This window comes from Bombina bombina, chromosome 4 (genome assembly GCF_027579735.1).
Source record: "Bombina bombina isolate aBomBom1 chromosome 4, aBomBom1.pri, whole genome shotgun sequence".
NCBI classification, from domain to species: domain Eukaryota; kingdom Metazoa; phylum Chordata; class Amphibia; order Anura; family Bombinatoridae; genus Bombina; species Bombina bombina.
The window spans coordinates 824991016-825016252 of NC_069502.1; the positions used below are offsets into that span (position 1 = coordinate 824991016).

A 25237-nucleotide genomic window follows, 5' to 3' on the forward strand; every position below is an offset into this window, starting at 1 on the left:
CAAGAATGATGCAATAAATTATAGCATTTTGTGCTCCTGCGAGCCTAACAGCCCGCAATTTAGAAAAGAGAGTCAATTTGAAAAATTTCAGGTAAGAATTTTTTTTTTTTTTTTAATTTGCATTTCCCAAAATGAAACTGACAGTCTGCAAGAAGGAAATATACTGATTAACCTGAATCATGGCAAATATAAGTACAAAACATATATTTAGAACTTTACATATAAAGTGCCAAACCATAGCTGAGAGTGTCTTAAATAAAAGAAAACATACTTACCAAAAGACACTCATCTACATAAAGTAGATAGCCAAACCAGTACTGAAACGAGAATCAGTAGAGGTAACGGTATATAAGAGTATATCGTCGATCTGAAAAGGGAGGTAGGAGATGAATCTCTATGACCGATAACAGAGAACCTATGAAATAGATCCCCGTTAGGATGACCATTGTATTCAATAGGTAATACTCCCTTCACATCCCTCTGTCGTTCACTGCACTCTGAGAGGAACCGGGCTTCAGCATGCTGAGAAGCGCATATCAACGTAGAAATCTAGCACAAACTTACTTCATCACCTCCATAGGAGGCAAAGTTTGTAAAAATGAATTGTGGGTGTGGTTGGGGTGTATTTGTAGGCATTTTGAGGTTTGGGAAACTTTGCCCCTCCTGATAGGAATGTATATCCCATACATCACTAGCTCATGGACTCTTGCCAATTACATGAAAGAAAGAAACTGTATGCTCGATCTGAATCACAAAAGAAAACATTTGGATTTCATGTCCCTTTAACTTTTAATTAATAGAGCTATAAAAATGATAACACAACACATTTTAAAATACAATAATTAAAATAACCAAACTACAAAATAATTAACAGGCAATTATTTTGAGTCTATTGACAATAAAAGGGAAAGTTGTCTGGTCTTCATTTAATCACATATCAAAGTTTACTGCACAAACAGTCTACCGGGGGACATTCCCTATACCATTAGCACTATGATTCTGTGAAATCCAATAAACTTAGGATTCTCAAAGGTGGCTTTGAGAAAGCTCTGACTGGTGAAACGCACGTCAGGCATGAGCCAAGAGCTTCGAGAGTATGAGAAGAGTCTAATGATATTTCTTAGTATTTGGACGGTTTGACAATTGTTTTGTTGCCTTTTTTGTTTCTGCACGTCACATCATAGTAATAAGCATATTACAGTATGCTAACTTGGGTATTGGTCCAAAGAAGATTGTAAATATATTTTTGATTATATTAATTGTGAGATTGTTTTGCAATATTGTGAGTACCTAGAAATGTCTTTATTCCCATCACTTTATCACACCTTGTATACTGTGCACAGATCCAACAACATTTTTACAAATACATTACACATATTATTTAAGGATATTAAACCTCTAAAATTGTTCTCTTTCATATTTTAGACACACCATCCAATTTTAAACACCGTTCCAATTTACTTCTATTATTACATTTTCTTTGTTCGCTTCGTATTCTTTTTTTAAAAAAGGAGGGAGGTAAGCTCAGAAGCGTGCACGAGTCTGCAGAACTATATGGCAGCAGTTTAGCAAGAATATTATAGCAAGAGCACAAGATGGTAGCACATTTTCTTTTACAGCCATGAAGTGCTCTAGTCATGTGTACGCTACCTACCTAGATATCTCTTCAACAAAGCAATCTTGATAATAAAAGTAAATTGGAAACCTTTTTAAAATTGTATGCTAAATCTGAATAATGAAAGAAAAAGTTTGGGTTTTATGTCCCTTTAATAGAAGCTATTAAAACATGACAGAGTTTCTTAACTATAATTTATTATTTAAATAAAATAAAAAAACAACAAAGGGTTAAGTTATGTTGACGTGTTACTAGTGGGGGAGAATAGAACACAGTTATATGACAGAACATGTTAAGGGATTTAATAAAGTTCAGACAAAAATATTTACTTTTCTTTAATAATTTAGACTGGGATTTCAGTCATATATAAATTATATCACAATCACCTACAAATAACAGGGACGTTTTCACCTGTGTGTTTTACTGGAAAGAGATGAGGCAGATGATCTAGATCTCTCAGACCCATCACACATGTGCACTCACCTGTACTGATATTGTCACTGATTTCCTGCTTCACAGCTTCCAGTGGACTCTTTACATACAGATCATTTGTTTGTTCAGCATTAAGTGTAACTTCAGTCTTAACATCACCTGCAGAGATTATATAAATATGGTCCCATTTTAGCTTTTTAAAACTGCACAAGGAAGTTGTAATATTAGACACACACATGTGACCTTCATACTTTAGACACATCACACACATACACTCACTTGGTCCATGCACCACTCAGACACATCACACACGTACACTCAACTGCACAATGCGCCCCTTAGACAAATCACACATGTACATTCACCAATTCTGATATTGTCACTGATTTCCTGCTTCAGAGCATCCAGGTCATTAGTCTGATCCGTATTAAGTGTGACTTCAGTCTTAAAATCGTATAAATATGGTCACAGTTTAGCACTGCACAAGAAAGTTGTAATATTAGACACACACATATATACACTCACCTGCGCCCTGCGTCCCTTGGACACATCACACACATACACTCACCTGTACCACACGTACACTCACCTGTGACCTGCTTCCCTCAGACACCTCACATGAATACATTTACATGTGCCTTTAATAGAAGCTTCAGAAACATGACAGGGTTATATATAAACTATAATTTATATATAAAATAATAACCCTGCACCCCTCAGACAGCATACACTCACCTGCACCCCTCAGTCACCTGTACCCTGCATCCCTCAGACACATCATAAACATATATTCACGTTTATCCTGCGTGCCCAAGACACATAATTCATGTACACCTCATCAGAGCCCGACATCCCTCAGACATGTCACACATGTACACTCACCTGTGCCCTGTATCCCTCAGACACATCACACACGTACACTCACCTGTACCCTGTATCCCTCAGACACATCACATACGTACACACATCTGTACCCTGTATCCCTCACACATCACACACGTACACTAACCTGTGCCCTGTATCCCTCAGACACATCACACACATACACTCACCTGTGCCCTGTATCCCTCAGACACATCACACACATACACTCACCTGTGCCCTGTATCCCTCAGACACATCACACACGTACACTCACCTGTGCCCTGTATCCCTCAGACACATCACACATGTACACTCACCTGTGCCCTGTATCCCTCAAACACATCACATGTACACTCACCTGTGCCCTGTATCCCTCAGACACATCACACATGTACACTCACCTGTGCCCTGTATCCCTCAGACACATCACACACGTACACTCACCTGTGCCCTGTATCCCTCAGACACACACACGTACACTCACCTGTACCCTGTATCACTCAGACACATCACACATGTACACTCACCTGTACCCTGTATCACTTAGACACATCACACACGTACACTCACCTGTACTCTGCAACCTTCAGACATGTACCACACTTACACTCACCTGTGACCTGCTTCCCTCAGGCACCTCACATGAATACACTTACATGTGCCTTTAATAGAAGCTTCAGAAACATGACAGGGTTATATATAAACTATAATTTATATATAAAATAATAACCCTGCACCCCTCAGACAACATACACTCACCTGCACCCCTCAGTCACCTGTACCCTGCATCCCTCAGACACATCATAAACATATATTCACGTTTATCCTGCGTGCCCAAGACATATAATTCATGTACACCTCACCAGAGCCCGACATCCCTCAGACACGTCACACATACACGCCCCTGTGCTCTACTTATATTGGATGCATTACATGTAAACTCATCTGTGCCCTGCATCACTGAGACACGTCACACATGTACACTCACCTGTACCCTGTATCCCTCAGACACATCACACACGTACACTCACCTGTGCCCTGTATCCCTCACACATCACACGTACACTGACCTGTACCCAGTATCACTCAGAGACATCACACATGTACACTCACCTGTACCCAGTATCCCTCAGAGAAATCACACACGTACACTCACCTGTGCCCTGTATCCCTCAGACACATCACACACGTACACTCACCTGTGCCCTGTATCCCTCAGACACATCACACACGTACACTGACCTGTGCCCTGTATCCCTCAGACACATCACACACGTACACTGACCTGTACCCAGTATCCCTCAGAGACATCACACACGTACACTAACTTGTGCACTGTATTCCTCAGACACATAACACATGTACACTCACCTCTGCCCTGTATCCCTCAGACATATCACACACGTACACTCACCTGTGCCCTGCATCTCTCAGACATATCACACACGTACACTCACCTCTGCCCTGTATCCCTCAGACACATCACACACGTACACTCACCTGTGCCCTGTATCCCTCAGACATATCACACATGTACACTCACCTGTACCCTGTATCCCTCAGACACATCACACATGTACACTCACCTGTACCCTGTATCCCTCAGACACATCACACACGTACACACACCTGTGCCCTGTATCCCTCAAAAACATCACACAAGTACAATCACCTGTGGACTGTATCCCTCAGGCACATCACATATGTACACTTACCTGTGTCCTGTATCCCTCAGACACATCACACACGTACACTCACCTGTGCCTTGTATCCCTCAGACACATCACACACATACACTCACCTGTGCCCTGTATCCCTCAGACACATCACACACATACACTCACCTGTGCCCTGTATCCCTCAGACATATCACACACGTACACTCACCTGTGCGCTGCATTCATGAAGCACAAGTGGAATAAAACTGTTAACGTTACCCTTAGTGTGATCTTGTGCAGAATCATCATTAGAGACATGAAGCTTTCAGATAGATTCAGAGAGAATACAATTTTAAACAACTTTCTAATTTATTTTTATTATCTAATTTGTTTTGTTCTCTTGGTATCCTTTGATAACAAGAGAATGAAGAAAATTAGATTATAGAAGTAAATTGGAAAGTTATTTAAAATTGTATTCTCTCTAAAACTATCTGAAAATTTCATGTGTCTGATGATTGTGCACAAGGTCACACTAAGGGTAACGTTAACAGTTCTGTTCTTCATTCTATGGGGCCTAGTTATCAAGCCGTCAACCTCAAATATGCTGGAATTCCGCAACGTATTTGTGGCGAGGCTGATTCGCCTTAGTTATCAAAGGCTAGAGACCGTCAAAAGTAGAATTTTGTGACGTAAACTTCGATCCGCCGGACTCAGTCCGACACAGATCGATTCTTACGTCACTACAGATGTTCCGCACAAAAGTGCGGCAAAATCTGACTACTTTTGCTAGTTATCAAAAAACTAGCAGGTACGCTCGGCACTTTTACGGCCCAGCGTACCTGGTATTTAAACCGCCACCCTGGAGGCGGCGGATCCCATAGGAATCAATGGGTGTCTAACCATAGCGAAAGTACAAGTTCGCTGCTGCCAGACATCCCATTGATTCCTATGGGAGATGTCTACACCTAACACCCTAACATGTACCCCGAGTCTAAACACCCCTAATCTGTCCCCCCTACACCGCCGCAACTAAATAAAGTTATTACCCCCTAAACCGCCGCTCCCGGAGCCCACCGCAAGCTACTCTATACATATTAACCCCTAAACCGCCGCTCCCGGAGCCCACCGCAAGCTACTCTATACATATTAACCTCTAAACCGCCGCTCCCGGAGCCCACCACAACTATAATAAATGTATTAACCCCTAAACCGCCGCTCCCGGAGCCCACCGCCACCTACATTATACCTAGTAACCCCTATCCTGCCCCCCCTATACCGCCGCCCTCTATAATAAAGTTATTAACCCCTATCCTGCCGATCCCGCACCTCGCCGCAACTAAATAGTTTAACCCCTAAACCGCCGCTCCCGGACCCTGCCGCAACCTATATTAAATTTATTAACCCCTAATCTGCCCCCCCTACACCGTCGCCACCTAAAATACATTTATTAACCCCTATCCTGCCCCCCACTACACCGCCGCCACTGTAATAAATTTATTAACCCCTAAACCTAAGTCTAACACTAACCCTAACACCCCCCTAACTTGAATATTAATTAAATAAATCTAAATAATATTTCTCTTATTAACTAAGTTAATCCTATTTAAAACTAAATACTTAACTTTAAAATAAACCCTAATATAGCTACAATATAAATAATAATTATATTGTAGCTATCTTAGGATTTATTTTTATTTTACAGGTTTTCAATTTATTTTAACTAGGTACAATAGCTATTAAATAGTTATTAACTATTTAATAGCTTACCTAGCTAAAATAAAGAGAAATGTACCTGTAAACTAAAAACTAACCTAAGTTACAATTACACCTAACACTACACTATACTTAAATAAATTATTCCTATTTAAAACTAAATACTTACCTGTAAAATAAACCCTAAGATAGCTACAATATAATTAATTATTACATTGTAGCTATCTTAGGATTTATATTTATTTTACAGGTAACTTTGTATTTATTTTAGCTAGTTAGAATAGTTATTAAATAGTTATTAACTATTTAATAACTACCTAGCTAAAAGAAATACAAAATTACTTGTAAAATAAATCCTAACCTAAGTTACAATTAAACCTAACACTACACTATCATTACATTAATTAAATAAATTAACTACAAATAATTACAATTAAATACAATTACATAAACTAACTAAAGTACAAAAAATAAAAAAAGCTAAGTTACAAAAAATAAAAAAAATAAGTTACAAACATTTTAAAAATATTACAACAATGTTAAGCTACTTACACCTAATCTAAGCCCCCTAATAAAATAACAAAGCCCCCCAAAATAAAAAAATGCCCTACCCTATTCTAAATTTAAAAAGTTCAAAGCTCTTTTACCTTACCAGCCCTTAAAAGGACCTTTTGTGGGGCATGCCCCAAAAGAATTCAGCTCTTTTGCCTGTAAAAGAAAAATACAACCCCCCCAACATTAAAACCCACCACCCACATACCCCTAATCTAACCCAAACCCCCCTTAAAATAACCTAACACTAATCCCCTGAAGATCATCCTACCTTGAGTCGTGTTCACTCAGCCGAGCAGCGATGGAACCGAAGAGGACATCCGGAGCGGCAGAAGTGATCATCCAAGGGGCGCTGAAGAAATCTTCCATCCGATGAAGTGATCCTCCAAGCGGCGCTGAAGAAGTCTTCCATCCGGGCGATGTCATCTTCCAAGAGGCGCTGAAGAAGTCTTCTATCCGGGCGATGTCATCTTCCAAGCCGGGTCTTCAATCTTCATCCCGCCGACGCGGAACATCCTTCTTTACCGACGGACTACCGACGAATGAAGGCTCCTTTAAGGGACGTCATCCAAGATGGCGTCCCTTCAATTCCGATTGGCTGATAGGATTCTATCAGCCAATCGGAATTAAGGTAGGAAAAATCTGATTGGCTGACTGAATCAGCCAATCAGATTCAAGTTCAATCCGATTGGCTGATCCAATCAGCCAATCAGATTGAGCTTGCATTCTATTGGCTGATCGGTTGGATAGGGGTTAATAACTTTATTATAGAGGGCGACGGTATAAGGGGGCAGGATAGGGGTTACTAGGTATAATGTAGGTGGCAGCGGTGTCCGGGAGCGGCGGTTTAGGGGTTAATACATTTATAAGAGTTGCGGCGGGGTCTAGGAGCGGCGGTTTAGGGGTTAACACATTTATAAGAGTTTGCGGCGGGGTCTAGGAGTGGCGGTTATGGGGTTAGTAACTTTATTTAGTTGCGGGAGGCTCCGGGGGCGCCGGTATAGGGGGTAGAACAGTATAGTATAGTGTGGGTGCTTAGTGACAGGCTAGCAAAAAAGCTGTAAAAAAGCCGAAGAGCAGCGAGATCGGATGAGTGATAACTCTCACAGTCCGCTGCTCATCGCCCCGTACTTGGTGCGCGGCTTTTTGACAGCTTTTTTGATAACTTAGGCAAATTTTTGCAGGTCCGTGGTGGCGATGTGAGGCGAGCTTAGGCGGGCGTATTGGGCCGGCGAAGGCAGGAAAAGTAGACATGTTGATAACTACCCCTCTATCTCTGAATCATGAAAGAAAATGAAGGGTTTCATGTCCCTTTAACGAGGCTGACATTTATTTAGCAGAGCCTATACTTTGAATGAAGAGCGCAGGATTTGCTACTAACGCTCATATTACATTGGCGACATAAGTGTTACACTCGAGCACATTACAAAATAGCACTGGAAACTTAGTGCTTTTAGAGACCTGAAGTAAAATGTAAAAAACTAAACTTTCATGATTCAGATAGAGAGTAATTTTTTTTATTTTTTTTTAATATCAATTTTTTTATTGAGGAAAAAATAAGTATACAAGTGTGTACAGGACATATAAAGTCAACCATATAGCAATCATTTGATGTACAAGAATAATGCTAATCCTCATTTTTCTACCCCTAATACCATCATTACAGACCGCTTTTGGACCCTTTCTGCTTTCTTGCGAATGTCCAGGGGGTTATATTATACCTACATAACACTAGAGAAACAAAAACAAAAAACAAACAGAAAACAATATGCATCTTAAGTAAAATAGAAAAAGTATATAAAGCATAACATCTTTTGATATTATAGATGCATAAACCGGAGCTGGTCTCCACATTTTAACTAGACTCTCACATAAACATTTGTATGGCCTTCGTAACTTCTTAAGACATACAGATAATCAACAAGGAGACCGTAGCTGCATCTCCCTTATCCTGCTGCTTTGTATGCTTTAAATTAGCTATGTTTATATTCTACATGTAAAAAGTAGTGCGCTATTTCTGAGTCAAGATTCCAGGCAGTGTTTTATATTGAGCCAGAACTAAGCAGTTTTTCCTAAGGTGCACCAACAGTGTTTGGCTCCTTTCCTTACAAGTGTAAAGTTTATTGCTGTGAACCCAGGAGCAGCCCCAGCCAAGGCTATATTCTGCATATGTGATCCCTCTCAGGCTGTTAAAGTCCCTATGGGGGCCTCCCCTTCCCCCGGAGATAGCATTCAGGGTCACAGAACAGTGTTGCTAACATTTCAGCGCCTCCCAAGGAAGAATATTTATCAAACCACGCAGCTAGTGTCTAAATAAATACATGCATAACAACTCTTAACAATTATATTTTAGAAAGGACACGTAAACAAAGAAAACAAACTTGATTAATACTTATTTTGTCATTTTCTTTTATCGATGTTTGTCCGTACCCAGCCAGCCCTCATGAAAAAATTAGCCCCCTTCAAAATGTGACAGAAAGGGTAAATCAACCTCTGTGACCGCCATACTAATGTGCGGTGTATCATCAACACATCTTTTCCCCTGGTTAGTATAGTTCATGTCCGGGTGCTCACACAGGGCCATCTTGGAGTATAGATCAGGTGTAATGCCCGGTTTCATAGCTAGTCCTCCTTCATAGAATGCGGTGTCCGGGGTCTTGCTCGGATGGGTTATTTGAGGCAGGAAACTAGATGCACTTACAGCCGCAAATACAGTGTATCCCTGCTTCTGTCGCTTGTAGAAGCTGGTTCCCCACACATCCCTGTGTGTTGTGGCGGTGTCGGAAGTTGTCTGTTGGCAGTGGCGTGGGATAAACTCCATTTTGGGTCGACATGCAGAGTTTTCCCGCCTCGAGGGTTCCAGAGAGTAATTTTATACAACTTTACAATGTACTTCTGATACCAAGAGAATGAAACATATTTTGTTATCTTTTGTTGAAGGAGCAGCAAAGCACTACTAGGAGCTAGCTGTACACATCTAGTGAGCCAATGAGAAGAGGCATATATGTGCAGACACCAAGCATCAGCTAGCTAGTAGTGCATTGCTGCCCCTGAGCCTACCTAGGTATACTTTTCAAAAAAGGATACCAAGAGAACACAGAAAATTATATAATAGAAGTAAATTGGATAGTTTTTTAAAACGTATGTTTAAAATGTTTATATGTACAATAAAACAAGTATAATATATTAAAATCAACTATTTCACTCATAGTTATACATATTTAACACAAAACAAGGTTTATTATTGAAATCAATGTTCTAACAGTGATTTAAAGGGATATGGTCTATGATCTGGTGCACAAAGGTGTATATATGTGTGTGTTTTTATTTAAATATGTATAAATATACAGATGTCTATGGGGAAAGGGACTCAGCGAGGTCACAATATCCAACCGCTAGATATTACCGTGCCTGACGCTTTGGCTATTGCTGTAACATTTTACTTTAAACTTGTAATACGAGTACAAGAATAGGAGCACTATGGATTTAACTTGAGCAGTGTTAGCACTCAGTAGTGATTATATTTTTGGGCTTTATTTGTAATCTAGCCCTTAGTTATTCATACATGAGCTGCTCACTGACTTGTGTCTGCTGTGTAACCATCTGAGAAATATAACTTATTTACATGAGACAAAATGTCACCATCACAGAATATTCCCTTTACTTAACCCCTTAATGACAGACGTACCCTGTACGTCCATGGTCATTAAGGGTTTAACTAGCGCAGCTTCACCGGAGGCAAGACCTGCGCTATATCCGGCGGATATTTGAGGGTAATGAGTTAATTAGTGCAAATCACCTGTAGCCATATTGATAGGAACTTCATCCTCCTCAGTCTTCACGTGATCACACACATATGGTTCTGCTCCGTACTCAACTGCTGAGCCATCTGAAGGTGTCACAGTCATATGGCCTGTACAATAAGAATACACATGCATATGTGTAAGTTATTTGTAGTGCTCATGGGATATATAAATTTCTCTCTCATTATATATAAATACAAATCATGTGATGATTCAAAAATGACTATTATTTAGTAGACTATCACACTTACTATGCACACTCACCTGTAACCCACATACCTCACACACACAATATATGTGCACACTCACCGGTAACTCACTTACCTTACATACAATACATGTGCACACTCACCTGTAACCTGTGTCCCTCAGACTTAACACACAAGCACACTCATCTGTATCCTGTGTCCCTCAGACACACCACACGTGCACACTCACCTTGACTGATACTGTCCCTGGTTTCCTCATCTGGTGCTTCTAGCTGATGCCTCACACACAGATCTTCTGTTATCTCAACTTTCACTATATCAGCGTTATCTTCATCTGTACAAATAAAGCAGATTCAGTTTTTATATCACATGATCTAGTTTTTTTTATAACTTTACCATAAAACAGTTTGTTTATTTCCCTGACAGACAATAGCACCAAATTCACACATTCTCCTCCTTTCACCTCTCATCCTATTTTTTTGTGAGCCTCTATGATCCAGTATAAAACTACAACATGAACTAAACAAGGGTTAAACTCATTGAGTTATGGGGAGGCGGAGCCAACTAGCGACCAAGATGGTCGCATCTCATGGGAGCTCTGAGCTACAAGTAATCTAATGTACTTTATTACTGCCTATAAATGGAACAAATTATATACGGAGGACTGGAAATAGCCCAGGGGAGTCTGGTACACACTAAGTGGTGACTGTGGTGTCCGGAGAACTAAGGTGCACTGAATATTTATACCGGAGCAGATTGCAACGCGCAGTGAGATGCCGCCATAGCATACTGATTGCCTACGCTCAACTACAGATGGCTCACAACACACTGATGACATTACAGGTGACCACCATGCCCCTTACTGCGTTGAAAGAAAATATTGCACAGATGCTACAAGCGAACTTCTCGAAACTGGAGTTTTGCTAGAGGCCTTTGGTGGTGTTTGTGGAAGCGAGGACCCAAGTACACCTAACTCACCTCAATCATCTACAGCTACGGTACATGGAATATTGGTGTCTTATGAAACAGTAGACACTGATCACACAGTGACTTTCCGTGGAGGGGACAGTCCAGAGGAGCACTATAGCCTGGTGTTAACCCCAAAGAAAACCACATGGCGCACCCATGAAATAGATCCTGGGGCTCGCTTTGCTCCGCATTTTTGTCTGGCCCAGCTGCAGGTTCATTGCAATGCGGTGAAAAATATAGACCTACTACTAAGAAATTTTGAACTATTACTACTAACCTACCCTCCTAGGAATCTAATCTGCGACCCTTATGCTGATTTGGAATGGCTGCTGGATCCTTCAGCCCTAAAAGTGCGGTTAGGAGTGGGCTAGGATGGCAATTTGCGGTGTCTCTAGGACAGACTCCTCATGCTAAATCTATAGCATAAATTCTGACTTGGACTGATAACTGTTCTCCAACTCATGGACATCATTGTAGCAAAGTTGGGTATTAGCCGTTCTCTGCTTGTAATAAGAGACATTTCACTTTAAGTTTATGCACCTGTCTAACTTGACTAGTGTTCAGGTTATTTTATTTAGTGCTAGTTATAGTATCATTATTATGGAACAAACAACAGACAACTCTATGCCTGCAGTCTTTCACAAACCACTTATATGTAGGTCTCTAGACAAGATAATGCTCGAAAAATATTGGTTAGTTTACTCAGTTAGTGCCCTATTTTCAGTTCAATCTTGCTCATATATCATACCTTTGTTAACTAGGGCATGAGGATTTGATCCCTATATATATATGTGTGTGTATTTACATGTTAGGTTAAGCTGCAACAATTCAGTGTATAATCTTATTTTTAATGCGTTAACTCTGAGGCAATACCTTAACTTTATTTCTAATGTTTATACTGTTTAATATGCCTGTGACTGGTTGATTTATATTGTCTATTTGATCGTTTCCTACTCTGGGTCCCACTCTATGTCTAAATATTGCTTGCGATACCGTACATTGATAACCTCACAGTAACACTATTTCTGGGAGCGTTTTAGATTTGCACTGTCTACCCTCTCTATAGAATTTTCTAACAAGTCTCTAGACATCTCTCTATGCACTTGCTTACTTTTTAGTTTTATGTTACCTTAAAAATGTTAATAGCACAAAATGAGGATCATTATATATAACTATTTCATGAGGTTATGAATGGAATTGCTTAAGGAGTTGTTTGTTTTACCATATTTAGCCCACACTAAGTGATAGAGGCCCATTCTGCTCTCGGTGTTGGTCAGATGTCTTTTGTTATAATCTTAATCTATAGAGATTCTAGCCTCTTTGTTTCACTAAATTAAACTTCAGTCATAATCTGTCACATTTGTGGAGAGTACCTCCCACAGTACAAGTAACTATATAATGGTAGATATTGAGCATTCATGAAGTGCTGCACCACATAGATAAGGTAATATGTGACTGTATTTATACCACAGTGTGTTTTACAGCAAAAGCACATATTCTTCTACTTTAACCCCAACTGTTCTTATTCTATAGTACAGCTTTCCTGTTAGATGTGAGGTTTAGAAAGAATGCACCTTGTTGTTTTGACTGCTTTCCATAATATAACAGCCATTTTACGATAAACACAGGTTGGAAATATTTGTTTGTTCCCCTAGGTATTGCTCTGGTGGCTACCAACTCCCCTACAGCCTGCTCACTATTGATTAGTCGTCTTAAATATCCCCAGTTTTGTGCTATCTAGATAGGTTAATATGTATTGCATTCTGTTTTATTCATTACACACTATATTGTTCTATTGTTATAAAGGGCTCTATCCCATAGAATGCTAACTGGAACTGTTTATCTAGTGACTAAGGTGTGTTCCAATGTTGAATCCAATACTGTTTGCAGCCTTAGCACTTAATTTTCCTGATTACTCACAAACTTTTTTCTTTTTGGTTTATTTAGCCTAAAAATATACCTTACACTATATCAAGACTTTTATATATGGGTTCCTCCTATAAGCTCTGAGCTGCTCATGATTAAAGAAACATAGCTCTAATACCATATATTAATGAGACAGAGCAGCTATCATTCTATATTTCAAAGCAAACAATAACTCACTGAATCCCGGTAGAAACTTGTCTTATTTTGTTTTTACTTGTTGGTTGGTAAGCTTTTGGGGTCTAGGGCGGTTAACCCCATTATAGCTTTCCCTACAGAAGTTACTAGTTTTAAAAGATATAACTTTCCTGTGGTTGCTGTATTATTCTATTACTTATCTATTTGTTTGCTTTTATGGACATGGAAATTATGTTAGGGGCAAAGCATTTCTAGCTTATAATCTAGTAAATTAATATTGATATTGTGAGCCCCCTCCTGTGAATCTATTTGCTGCGTCTATACATTATGAGAATGTTTGCCATGGTATCCATCACACCCTCTATAATAATGTATAAGACTGACCAAGCTTAGCATATTGTATTATCCCCTTTGAGTATATTCGGAAGGATGTTCCTCGCTGGGTATCTTCATAACAATGTTATTTTTGGAATATCCCTAAGGGCTTAGGCGTTAGCGGCCGGGAGGTCTGAGCCTTCTCACTCTTCTATTTGAAATCATGATTGATGGACTATATAGATTAGGGACTCCATACCCAGTGCAGGAATATAATCATTTAATGCTCAGATGCTTGGCAACTTTTCAAGTTTACTGAGACGCAGCGGATATCCATACATGTCCTGGATTCTCTACTTTCAGGGTGTATCATTGAGTGCAGAGCTCATAATTTGAGGCTACGACCATTGCTTTACTGTAGTGTGCAGCTCTCCTGCTAAGTATTAGATATGTTTTTTACTGCAGGCTGGACCTGCACTGTAACCTTTGGGTATAGTTTCTCCTCCCAAATATATGCCTAGTTTAGCAGCTTCCTAGACTCTAATATGTTAAGTATAACATTACCCTAGCAAGAATTAGCTCATTTCTGTGTATCCACTTGTGATATATAGCTATGTTGTTCCGTCTTATTACAACTTGTCAGCCTCGAGCTGTGAAACCATAGTTTAACCGACCACCTCCCCACCCACACGCAATAATATACCACCTAGTTTAGGTGAATTCAATACGCGTTTTTTCTAGTCTATACCGCACCCTTAATCCTTTTCATATATGCAGCACACTTTATTGTTAACCTTTTGTTCTCTTTTTAAGCTTAACGAGATTATTCAACATTCCATATACTTCGAATTTAAGGTTTTAAGCATCTTATCCTAAATATTACATTAAAAGGTAAAAAAGGTTCTTCATTTAGGGTCCAGGAGTGGCCCTTCCACATTAATGTCTACCTACTTTGTACTATGCTTACTGCAATTGTATGGTCCATGAGTGGCCGTTCCAATCATATTGTGGGTATACTGTTTGAGCAACATTTATTACTTGCTTTGAGAATGTAATTTGTCATTTACCCATATTGTGTTTTTATCCGATTTGCTTGGTAACATATTCTCTAAAAATTTGTTTTACCTTATATTTTGTATTGACAATTACCCATTGTTTGTTTTGAAAAGAACCTCAATAAATAAAAAAAAACAAAAAACATTGTGTTATCTGCGCTTTATAAAGCAGACAGTAAACTAAAAGGGAGAGCAGTAAGTAACTGTGTGCACAGCCCCGGCAGACTCTCACGTATTACTACTCACCGGCAGGGAGGGAGAGCAGTAAGTAACTGTGTGCACAGCCCCGGCAGACTCTCACGTATTACTACTCACCGGCAGGGAGGGAGAGCAGTAAGTAACTGTGTGCACAGCCCCGGCAGACTCTCACGTATTACTACTCACCGGCAGGGAGGGAGAGCAGTAAGTAACTGTGTGCACAGCCCCGGCAGACTCTCACGTATTACTACTCACCGGCAGGGAGGGAGAGCAGTAAGTAACTGTGTGCACAGCCCCGGCAGACTCTCACGTATTACTACTCACCGGCAGGGAGGGAGAGCAGTAAGTAACTGTGTGCACAGCCCCGGCAGACTCTCACGTATTACTACTCACCGGCAGGGAGGGAGAGCAGTAAGTAACTGTGTGCACAGCCCCGGCAGACTCTCACATATAACTACTCACCAGCAGGGTGGGAGAGCAGTAAGTAACTGTGTGCACAGCCCCGGCAGACTCTCACGTATTACTACTCACCGGCAGGGAGGGAGAGCAGTAAGTAACTGTGTGCACAGCCCCGGCAGACTCTCACGTATTACTACTCACCGGCAGGGAGGGAGAGCAGTAAGTAACTGTGTGCACAGCCCCGGCAGACTCTCACGTATTACTACTCACCGGCAGGGAGGGAGAGCAGTAAGTAACTGTGTGCACAACCCCGGCAGACTCTCACGTATTACTACTCACCGCCAGGGAGGGAGAGCAGTAAGTAACTGTGTGCACAGCCCCGGCAGACTCTCACGTATTACTACTCACCAGCAGGGAGGGAGAGCAGTAAGTAACTGTGTGCACAGCCCCGGCAGACTCTCACGTATTACTACTCACCGGCAGGGAGGGAGAGCAGTAAGTAACTGTGTGCACAGCCCCGGCAGACTCTCACGTATTACTACTCACCGGCAGGGAGGGAGAGCAGTAAGTAACTGTGTGCACAGCCCCGGCAGACTCTCACGTATTACTACTCACCGGCAGGGAGGGAGAGCAGTAAGTAACTGTGTGCACAGCCCCGGCAGACACTCACGTATTACTACTCACCGGCAGGGAGGGAGAGCAGTAAGTAACTGTGTGTACAGCCCCGGCAGACTCTCACGTATTACTACTCACCAGCAGGGAGGGAGAGCAGTAAGTAACTGTGTGCACAGCCCCGGCAGACTCTCACGTATTACTACTCACCAGCAGGGAGGGAGAGCAGTAACCGTGTAAACAGCCCCGGCAGATTCTCACGTATTACTACTCACCAGCAGGGAGGGAGAGCAGTAAGTAACTGTGTGCACAGCCCCGGCAGACTCTCACGTATTACTACTCACCAGCAGGGAGGGAGAGCAGTAAGTAACTGTGTGCACAGCCCCGGCAGACTCTCACGTATTACTACTCACCGGCAGGGAGGGAGAGCAGTAAGTAACTGTGTGCACAGCCCCGGCAGACTCTCACGTATTACTACTCACCGGCAGGGAGGGAGAGCAGTAAGTAACTGTGTGCACAGCCCCGGCAGACACTCACGTATTACTACTCACCGGCAGGGAGGGAGAGCAGTAAGTAACTGTGTGTACAGCCCCGGCAGACTCTCACGTATTACTACTCACCAGCAGGGAGGGAGAGCAGTAAGTAACTGTGTGCACAGCCCCGGCAGACTCTCACGTATTACTACTCACCAGCAGGGAGGGAGAGCAGTAACCGTGTAAACAGCCCCGGCAGACTCTCACGTATTACTACTCACCAGCAGGGAGGGAGAGCAGTAAGTAACTGTGTGCACAGCCCCGGCAGACTCTCACGTATTACTACTCACCAGCAGGGAGGGAGAGCAGTAACCGTGTATACAGCCCCGGCAGACTCTCACGTATTACTACTCACCGGCAGGGAGGGAGAGCAGTAAGTAACTGTGTGCACAGCCCCGGCAGACTCTCACGTATTACTACTCACTAGCAGGGAGGGAGAGCAGTAAGTAACTGTGTTCACAGCCCCGGCAGACTCTCACATATTACTACTCACCGGCAGGGAGGGAGAGCAGTAAGTAACTGTGTGCACAGCCCCGGCAGACTCTCACGTATTACTACTCACTAGCAGGGAGGGAGAGCAGTAAGTAACTGTGTTCACAGCCCCGGCAGACTCTCACATATTACTACTCACCGGCAGGGAGGGAGAGCAGTAAGTAACTGTGTGCACAGCCCCGGCAGACTCTCACGTATTACTACTCACCGGCAGGGAGGGAGAGCAGTAAGTAACTGTGTGCACAGCCCCGGCAGACTCTCACGTATTACTACTCACCGGCAGGGAGGGAGCAATGTATTTCAGTCTGATGACTATTCATGTCATCTGTCTCATCCTCTTCCTTCACATTTAATAGCCCAGTGCCCGGGTTTTCCTCTAGACGCCCTGTAATTACAGCAGGAAGTTACCCGATAGAGCACAGTACAGGGTGTAACATAAACTTATATAACAGCAGTTTGTACTTTCTAGTTTATTACACAATTAGTGAAAACCTAATCATTTAGCTAAAAGTATCACACAAATAAATAAATCAGGAGAGTGTTTGTGTCTGGAGCACACATGGCAGCAGTTTTACAAGAATGTTATCTATTTGCAAGAGCACTAGATGGCAGCACTATTTCCTGCCATAAAGTGCTCCAGTCACCTACATAGGTATCTCTTCAACAAAGAAAATCATGAGAACAAAACAATTCTGAAAATAGAAATAAAATGAAAACTTTTTTTAAACTTGTATTTTCTGAATTAAAAAAGAAAAATGTTGGGTTTCATATCCCTTTAAGTTAACAGGAACCAGCTATGGGTAAAAATAAACCAGCATCTTGGATAAGTGTAGTTATTTTGTTTGTAACTCCTTGATCTCACACTCTCTGGTAAATGACCTTACATGAGAGAGTCTATAGCAGCGCACTGTGAGGTTTACATGACTGATATAATAAAAGCTGCACAAATAAACCTAAAGGAAGAGCTTGGTGTCTGTTTTACTTTTGTATCTGTACCCACGTAACAGTTGTGGTTTGTGATATACACAATACAGGGCTAAGCAGGTGATCCTAATAGAGGAGTCAGCATGAAGTAAGCCCGGGAAGCTGCATAGCTAATAACACTGTATGAGAATTAGTCAGAATTAGTGCCATTTAAAAAAGGAGGAAAGGCCGGCTCAGAACTACATAAAAGTGACAAATAGGAGTCAGCGTGTTGTGTGCACCAGAAAGATCAGACAGACAAGCAGGATACTAGTGACAGGAAGTACCGGCTAGACACCATCACAATATTAGCAGCACCTCCAGCGCCGCACATACTTCTGCCCCCAGCTACGCACTGAAGAGCTGCACCATATTGTATATAATAAGTTTACGTAACCAGCGGTAACAGAATATTAGCTGCCTCAGTGCTGCACATACTTCTGCCCCCAGCTACACACTGAAGAGCTGCACCATATTGTATATAATAAGTTTACGTAACCAGCTGTAACAGAATATTAGCTGCCTCAGTGCTGCACATACTTCTGCCCCCAGCTACACACTGAAGAGCTGCACCATATTGTATATAATACGTTTATGTAACCAGCGGTAACAGAATATTAGCTGCCTCAGTGCTGCACATACTTCTGCCCCCAGCTACGCACTGAAGAGCTGCACCATATTGTATATAATAAGTTTATGTAACCAGCGGTAACAGAATATTAGCTGCCTCAGTGCTGCACATACTTCTGCCCCCAGCTACACACTGAAGAGCTGCACCATATTGTATATAATACGTTTATGTAACCAGCGGTAACAGAATATTAGCTGCCTCAGTGCTGCACATACTTCTGCCCCCAGCTACGCACTGAAGAGCTGCACCATATTGTATATAATAAGTTAATGTAACCAGCGGTAACAGAATATTAGCTGCCTCAGTGCTGCACATACTTCTGCCCCCAGCTACACACTGAAGAGCTGCACCATATTGTATATAATAAGTTTACGTAACCAGCGGTAACAGAATATTAGCTTCCTCAGCGCCGCACATACTTCTGCCCCCAGCTACGCACTGAAGAGCTGCACCATATTGTATATAATAAGTTTATGTAACCAGCGGTAACAGAATATTAGCTGCCTCAGCGCCGCACATACTTCTGCCCCCAGCTACGTACTGAAGAGCTGCACCATATTGTATATAATAAGTTTATGTAACCAGCGGTAACAGAATATTAGCTGCCTCAGTGCTGCACATACTTCTGCCCCTAGCTACACACTGAAGAGTTGCACCATATTGTATATAATACGTTTATGTAACCAGCGGTAACAGAATATTAGCTGCCTCAGTGCTGCACATACTTCTGCCCCCAGCTACGTACTGAAGAGCTGCACCATATTGTATATAATACGTTTATGTAACCAGCGGTAACAGAATATTAGCTGCCTCAGTGCTGCACATACTTCTGCCCCTAGCTACACACTGAAGAGTTGCACCATATTGCATATAATAAGTTTATGTAACTAACGGTAACAGAATATTAGATGCCTCAGTGCTGCACATACTTCTGCCCCAGCTACACACTGAAGAGCTGCACCATATTGCATATAATAAGTTTATGTAACCAGTGGCAACAGAATATTAGCTGCCTCAGCGCCGCACATACTTCTGCCCCCAGCTACTCACTGAAGATTAGAAGTAGAAAAGAGGGCGCCACATAGCGTGATACTGTTGACTCAAAGCAATGAGGGTGAATAATAATATAGGCTTACCGAAAGGTTATGCACCGTATTGTAACCGGTGCTAGCAGGCAGACTAACACTCTCAGTGGTTAGCACACTGGGTGGCCTCAGGTGTACTGCATACAGGTGATACTCTGCGTGGCTTAATTGGAAGTGCAAGAACGCAGTCTTTGACACGCAGTCTTTGACACACAAGCTGCACAGACGTTCTTGCACTTCCAATTAAGCCACGCAGAGTATCACCTGTATGCAGTACACCTGAGGCCACCCAGTGTGCTAACCACTGAGAGTGTTAGTCTGCCTGCTAGCACCGGTTACAATACGGTGCATAACCTTTCGGTAAGCCTATATTATTATTCACCCTCATTGCTTTGAGTCAACAGTATCACGCTATGTGGCGCCCTCTTTTCTACTTCTAATTTACAGAAATCTTCACTCCGAGGACCAGAGGAGCTTTGCCGCCTGTACATTTGGTTGTACATTACTTAGCCAGCACCATCCGTTTTCACGAAGGTTCATGGTTGGTGCATAGTTTCGATTGATTTTATTTCATTTCATTTTATAGCGCACCCCGTTCTCGGTTCCCCTCGGGGTTCCTCTTTAACTCACTGAAGAGCTGCACCATATTGTATATAATACGTTTATGTAACCAGCAGTAACAGAATATTAGCTGCCTCAGTGCTGCACATACTTCTGCCCCCAGCTACACACTGAAGAGCTGCACCATATTGTATATAATATGTTTATGTAAATAGCGGTAACAGAATATTAGCTGCCTCAGTGCTGCACATACTTCTGCCCCCAGCTACACACTGAAGAGCTGCACCATATTGTATATAATACGTTTATGTAACCAGCAGTAACAGAATATTAGCTGCCTCAGTGCTGCACATACTTCTGCCCTCAGCTACACACTGAAGAGCTGCACCATATTGTATATAATACGTTTATGTAACCAGCGGTAACAGAATATTAGCTGCCTCAGTGCTGCACATACTTCTGCCCCCAGCTACGCACTGAAGAGCTGCACCATATTGTATATAATACGTTTATGTAACCAGCGGTAACAGAATATTAGCTGCCTCAGTGCTGCACATACTTCTGCCCCAGCTACACACTGAAGAGCTGCACCATATTGTATATAATACGTTTATGTAACCAGCGGTAACAGAATATTAGCTGCCTCAGTGCTGCACATAGTTCTGCCCCCAGCTACGCACGGAAGAGCTGCACCATATTGTATATAATAAGTTTATGTAACCAGCGGTAACAGAATATTAGCTGCCTCAGTGCCGCACATACTTCTGCCCCCAGCTACGCACGGAAGAGCTGCACCATATTGTATATAATAAGTTTATGTAACCAGCGGTAACAGAATATTAGCTGCCTCAGTGCTGCACATAGTGACGTTGTCTGTAGACGCACACAGCTAGGTAAAAACAAACAATGCTTCTTATGTTATTACATTTACTTTTTTCTCTTAGTATCCTTTGTTTAAATTTAGCTCCTTCCCATGACAAAATATCTAAGTATGCTCAGAAGCGTGCACGTGTCTGGAGCACTGTATTTACTGCACACTGCTCAGCCTCCTTCAGTATACTCTCATGATAAACATTGTTGCCAAATATAAAGTTTGTTCTTGTGCTTATCTCAGTATGCTCTCATGACAAGCACTGCTGCCATATATACAGCTTGCTCCTCAACCTACCTCAGTATTCTCTTGTGATGAGCACTGCTACCATATATAAAGCACGCTCCTGAGTCTACCACAGTATGCTCTTGTGACGAGCACTGCTGCCATATATAAAGCACGCTCCTGAGTCTACCACAGTATGCTCTTGTGACGAGAACTGCTGCCATATATAAAAGCACACTCCTGAGACTACCTCAGTATGCTCTTGTAACCAGCACTGCTGCTATATATACAGCACACTCCTGTGCCTACCTCAGTATGCTCTCATGACAAATACTGCTGCCATATATACAGCACACTCCTGTGCCTACCTCAGTATGATCTTATGACAAACACTGCTGCCATATATACAGCACACTCCTGTGCCTACCTCAGTATGCTCTCATGACAAGCACTGCTGCTATATATACAGCACACTCCTGTGCCTACCTCAGTATGCTCTTGTGACAAGCACTGCTGCCATATATACAGCACACTGCTGTGCCTACCTCAGTATGCTCTCATGACAAATACTGCTGCCATATATTCGGCACGCTCCTGTGCCTACCTCAGTATGCTCTTGTGACGAGCACTGTTACTTTATATACAGCACGCTCCACAACCTACCTCAGTATGCTCTTGTGATGAGCACTGCTACCATATATAAAGCACACTCCTGAGTCTCCCACAGTAAGCCCTTGTGATGAGCACTTCTGCCATATATACAGCACACGCCTATGCCCACCTCAGTATGCTCTCATGACAAATACTGCTGCCATATATTTAGCACGCTCCTGTGCCTACCACAGTATGCTCTTGTGATAAACACTGCTGCTATATATACAGCACGCTACTGTGCCTACCTCAGTATGCTCTCATAACAAGCACTGCTGCCATATATACAGCACACTCCTGTGCCTACCTCAGTATACTCTCATGACAAGCACTGCAGCCTTATATACAGCACACTCCTGTGCCTACCTCAGTATACTCTCATGACAAGTACTGCTGTCATATATACAGCACACTCCTGTGCCTACCTCAGTATGCTCTCATGACAAGCACTGCTGCCATATATACAGCACACTCCTGTGCCTACCTCAGTATGCTCTCATGACAAGCACTGCAGCCATATATACAGCACACTCCTGTGCCTACCTCAGTATGCTCTCATGACAAGCACTGCAGCCATATATACAGCACACTCCTGTGCCTACCTCAGTATACTCTCATAACAAACACTGCTGCCATATATACAGCACACTCCTGTGCCTACCTCAGTATGCTCTCATGACAAGCACTGCTGCCATATATACAGCAAAACCAGGTGACATGCACGTGACGTCCTGCTTACCTCCATGTGCATCAGGATGGTCTGAGGTTTGGGTCTCAGTCTTTTCAGACATTCAGGCCCATTTATCAAGCTCCGTATGGAGCTTGAAGGGCCGTGTTTCTGGCGAGTCTTCAGACTCGCCAGAAACACAAGTTATGAAGCAGCGGTCTAAAGACCGCTGCTTCATAACCCTGTCCGCCTGCTCTGAGCAGGCGGACAGGAACCGCCGGAAATCAACCCGATCGAATACGATCGGGTTGATTGACAGCTCCCTGCTGGCGGCCGATTGGCCGCGAGTCAGCAGGGGGCGGCGTTGCACCAGCAGCTCTTGTGAGCTGCTGGTGCAATGTTAAATGTGGAGAGCGTATTGCTCTCCGCATTTAGCGAGGTCTTGCGGACCTGATCCGCAGTGTCGGATCAGGTCCGCAAGCCCTTTGATAAATGGGCCCCCTAGTCTTGTTCAGCAGAACTTGATTTGTCAGATATTCTTATAATGTTTCTCCTTTACTGACAAACGCAGTGACGTGTATTGTACCTGATCTTCACAGTAACAGGAGCCTACACAGAGAGAGAGAGACAGGGAGAGAGGTCTCTTGTACTGATCATTATCATAGGGGGAAGATGCTGTGCATTATGGGTGACAAATACCTGTGTCTGAGCATCATACACAAACTAAGATACAACAATCACTCAATTTAGTCATAAAGAGATTAAATTGAATACAACAGGTGACAGTGATTGTCCATGTAAAAGAAAAAAGAAAAAGTATAAATAATGGTATATATATATATATATATACATACACACACACACACACACACACACAAAGTGTTCTAACAATTAAATAGTTTTTATTTATGTCACTAAATGCAGATCTTTATTGCTTTCTTTTCTGAGCCATTTGACACCCCTGAGTTGAAGCTTTTGCTAACAATTTGCACATTTTTATGTTTAAATATCAATTCCAGTGTTTTATTTTTTGTGAATTACCCACACAAATTATAAGCAGTTTTTTCAGACCGAGCATTTATAGAAAAAAGTTTGATTTTTTAGTCATTTTTCACTAACGTACATAATATGCAATAGAACAGGAGTTATTTCCTCAAGGGCAGTGAATCTTTTTTGAAAGCACGTGTCCAAATTGGTGATAATCCTCTTTAAAAAAATATATTTTGTGCTCATACAGCTGTACATTACACTGCAGTGGGTGACACTAGAAATAACTAAATCTTTATTATTTCCCATCATCCTCTGCAGCACATCAGGCTTTATGGTTAGTATTGCAGCACATTGTCTCTAATTATTCATTGCTACACTGTAGAACTAAACTAAAAGCTGATGAACTGCAGGGGGTATAGGAGACATTGGTGTTGTTTGTATAAAACATTTTTAATTAATCTTTATATAACTAATAAATGTATTTATCCACAACTTCTATCACTAATGTCCTTTACATCCCCTTTATTTGCCTCTCCCACACGCCTCCTCCCTAGCACCTTATATGCAGACACTTAACATTATAGAGAGATTCTCTCTGCCTCACATACACCACCTTTCCTATCTTACCTTATGTAGAGATATACAGTACTATGGAGAGGTGCCATATGTCTCCAGCACTTTATATTTACACATTTAAAGCTATACAGCGGTTTCCTCTGGCTCACACACACACAGCACCCTACCCAGCACCTTATATACAGGAATATAATATTATAAAGTAGTTCCATCTGACTCGCACATAAAGAGCCCTCCCCAATACCTTATATAAAGATATATAATATTATAGAGATTTTTCTCCTGCTTCACACATATACCCCCTCCCCAGTACCTTCTATATGAGCATATTAAAGAGGTTCCCTCTGACTCACATACATACAGCTACCTCCCAGTACCTTATATACAGGAATATAATTTATAAAGTAGTTCCCTCTGACTCACACATAAAGCACCCTGCCCAGTACCTTATATAAAGATATATAATAATATAGAGATGTTTCTCCTGCTTCACACCCCCTCCCCAGTACCTTCTATATGAGCATATTAAAGAGATTC

At 42.0% G+C, this 25237-nt stretch overlaps 1 protein-coding gene across 1 annotated transcript in view; it reads right to left on the reverse strand.

The window, feature by feature from the left end:
• Positions 1-23258, reverse strand: part of LOC128657919 (uncharacterized) — a 115312-nt gene extending 92054 nt beyond the window's left edge. The window contains exons 1-5 of the mRNA XM_053712346.1: positions 23207-23258; positions 17758-17865; positions 11076-11180; positions 10634-10747; positions 2099-2206 (exon numbers count right to left, since the gene is read on the reverse strand). Of these exons, the coding sequence (XP_053568321.1) occupies positions 2099-2206; positions 10634-10747; positions 11076-11180; positions 17758-17865; positions 23207-23258 (487 nt within the window). The remainder of the gene's footprint in view (positions 1-2098; positions 2207-10633; positions 10748-11075; positions 11181-17757; positions 17866-23206) is intronic.
• Positions 23259-25237: the final 1979 nt, after the last annotated feature.